The sequence below is a fragment of the Pygoscelis adeliae genome, unplaced genomic scaffold (genome assembly GCF_000699105.1).
Source record: "Pygoscelis adeliae isolate BGI_AS28 unplaced genomic scaffold, ASM69910v1 Scaffold290, whole genome shotgun sequence".
Classification (NCBI taxonomy): Eukaryota; Metazoa; Chordata; class Aves; order Sphenisciformes; family Spheniscidae; genus Pygoscelis; species Pygoscelis adeliae.
Genome location: NW_008823965.1, coordinates 568,836 through 571,201, shown reverse-complemented (window position 1 = coordinate 571,201; position 2,366 = coordinate 568,836). Strand labels below are relative to the sequence as shown.

The following is a 2,366-nucleotide window of genomic DNA, read 5'->3' as shown; positions in this document are numbered from 1 at the left end:
TTGGGTATTGGCTTTAAAAAACCAAACCCCACCGTTTTACCGTTTCTCCCACCATTTTTAGGCGGCCCTTTCACGTAACTTGCGGTTTTTTTCTTGGTTCCGCTTCCCGAGTTGAAGCCCGCCGCCCGTTGGTTGTGCACCGTCACCGGTGACGTGTCTGGGGTTAGAAAGCCGTCACGGGGAAGGCAGGAGACCGCGCGCCGGGGAAGGTGTCTCTGACCCTCCTTTCCCAACGCACGACGACGGGACGATTCTTTTTCTTAACAAGCGTCGTCTCCAGATAACCAGGTGCACTCTCACAGGGCGAAAAACGCCCGAGTAAATTCTGTCTTTCCCCCCCCCCCTTTTATAGCCAGTCCCCCAAATCCGTCATGGATTATCTCTCTAAACCCGGGTTCCTCAGCGTCATCGCTGGAGTCGCGTGCGGAGTGTGCCTGGGATGGGGCATTCGGGGGAGGCTCCTGAGGCGGCCCAAAGCCGGAACGGCCGCGCCGGCGAACAACCTGGGGAGCGAAGCTAACGTCATGGGAGAGTCCGGGGAGTTCAAGATGGTGCTGGTTGTCCGCAACGATTTGAAGATGGGCAAGGGTAAAGTAGCAGCGCAGTGTTCCCACGCTGCTGTTTCTGCCTACAAGCAAGTTCAGAGGAGAAATCCTGAACTGCTGAAGCAGTGGGAGTACTGCGGACAACCTAAAGTGGTCCTCAGAGCTCCCGATGAAGAGACGCTGATCCAGCTCCTGGCTGATGCTAAACACCTCGGTCTGACTGTGAGCTTAATACGGGACGCGGGTCGTACTCAGATAGCTCCGGGCTCCCAGACGGTCCTGGGTATCGGACCGGGACCAGCTGATGTAGTAGATAAAGTTTCTGGTCACCTAAAACTCTTCTGAACTGGGGACCAAAGAAATCTGATCAGTACTGAAGGGATAAAGTCCAAGTTTTTGGATTTTTCTGTATGTTCTCTCAGTATGAATAAAATAACCAGGTTTAGTAAGAGATTTAAATTTGCAAATCATGAGTTTCTCTCGCTTCTGTATTGTTCTAAAGCGGGAAAGAAAATGCCGGGCTCAGTGGAGCTGAGGAAAGTGGAGCTGGCAGAATTTTCCTCCCCATAGGAGGGAACCCAGCATATTTAAGACTTGTGCAATTGATTGAATATTTTGCGCTTGGTCTGGTTTGCTGGTTGAATAGAGGTTTAAGTGAATTTGTCCCATGTGCTAATAACGACAGGTTCCCCCTCTCTGCCTTACAGGAGGGTTTTTTGAAGAGATACATTCTTTAATTCAGAAAAGATTAGTTGCTGGAGCGGTTAAAAATTGCCCCATACAGCTGGGGGCAGCTGTAGCCAGCATCTTGCACAAACAGTTTCTAATGGAGTAATGATGCAATAGCTTGTAACTGGCATGAGACCAGTCAAGTCAAACAGGCTTTGCGGCCCGGACCTTAAGAGCCAGTAAACAGCCGTAGGGAGAAGCTGTGAGCCATGCTCCTTTCTGGAGGTGTCTGTGCAGCTACTGCGCTTGCAGGAATCTGCGAGCGGGTCAGCGTTCCCCGTTTGGCCAAGGTATAGGGAGTTACCCTACCTATAAACAAGTTAGTCCCTGTATGACGACCCAAGTCCCACTCTACTTGGGATTAACAGGTCTCGATTACAGAAGTTACTGGACAGAGTTCAGATCGTGCTGATCACGGCTCGCGTGTAAGTTCTACCCGTGGAGCTCCATCGTAGCCCTAACACAGTAAAAGGCAAGTTCCCTGCACTTCTAACCAGGTGGAGTTTGGGTCAGTTTTACAACAAAGCTGTTTTGTGAGAATGTGCTCTTGAGCACGTTTCTTTTACGGCCTCTCAGCCACGTCTTCCGGTTGGGTACCTATGAAATACATTGTAAAAGAGGGAACAGAAGGATTTGTCTCCATCAGTCAAATTTACAGACCCAGAGGGAACGTCAGAGGGGTTGAAACGCAAGCGTTAAGCAAGTGCAACAAACACAGAGAATGGAGAAGTTTTTATACCGCACCTCTTACTCGGGTGTAACGCTTCTCAAAGACTGACGCTACTCCCTGCAGACTTCTGCTCCACCGCGCTCTTGAACAAAGACCTATAGCCACTTCCAGCCTGTGGCAGGTTAAGGCCCCCCGGGTGCCGACACACGCCATTACACACGGAACAGCTGCCGTGCTCAGCTGACAGGGTCACACAGCGTAACTGTGGAGTTCACAGGAGCAAGCAGGAAGGGGATTCAGCCTCGGAGCTGGAACCTGACCCCGAGGACGGCTCCTGGTTAAGAGAGGGAAGCTTCTACAGCTATCAAACACGGCCAGTGCTGTAATACTCATTACACTCAAATATGACAGTATTCATAGAG

General features: G+C 50.8%; 1 protein-coding gene across 1 annotated transcript; it reads left to right on the top strand.

Annotated features, from left to right (window-relative positions):
- The first annotated feature begins 356 nt into the window (after positions 1-356).
- PTRH2 (peptidyl-tRNA hydrolase 2) lies at positions 357-1,010 on the top strand. The gene has a single exon (XM_009323875.1). The coding sequence runs from the start codon at positions 372-374 to the stop codon at positions 888-890; it is 519 nt and encodes a 172-aa protein (XP_009322150.1). The 5' UTR covers positions 357-371; the 3' UTR covers positions 891-1,010.
- The last annotated feature ends 1,356 nt before the right edge of the window (positions 1,011-2,366 follow it).

Excerpts from the sequence above, each read along its gene's own strand:
- PTRH2 (XM_009323875.1), top strand. The coding sequence starts at position 372 with ATGGATTATCTCTCTAAACCCGGGTTCCTCAGCGTCATCGCTGGAGTC.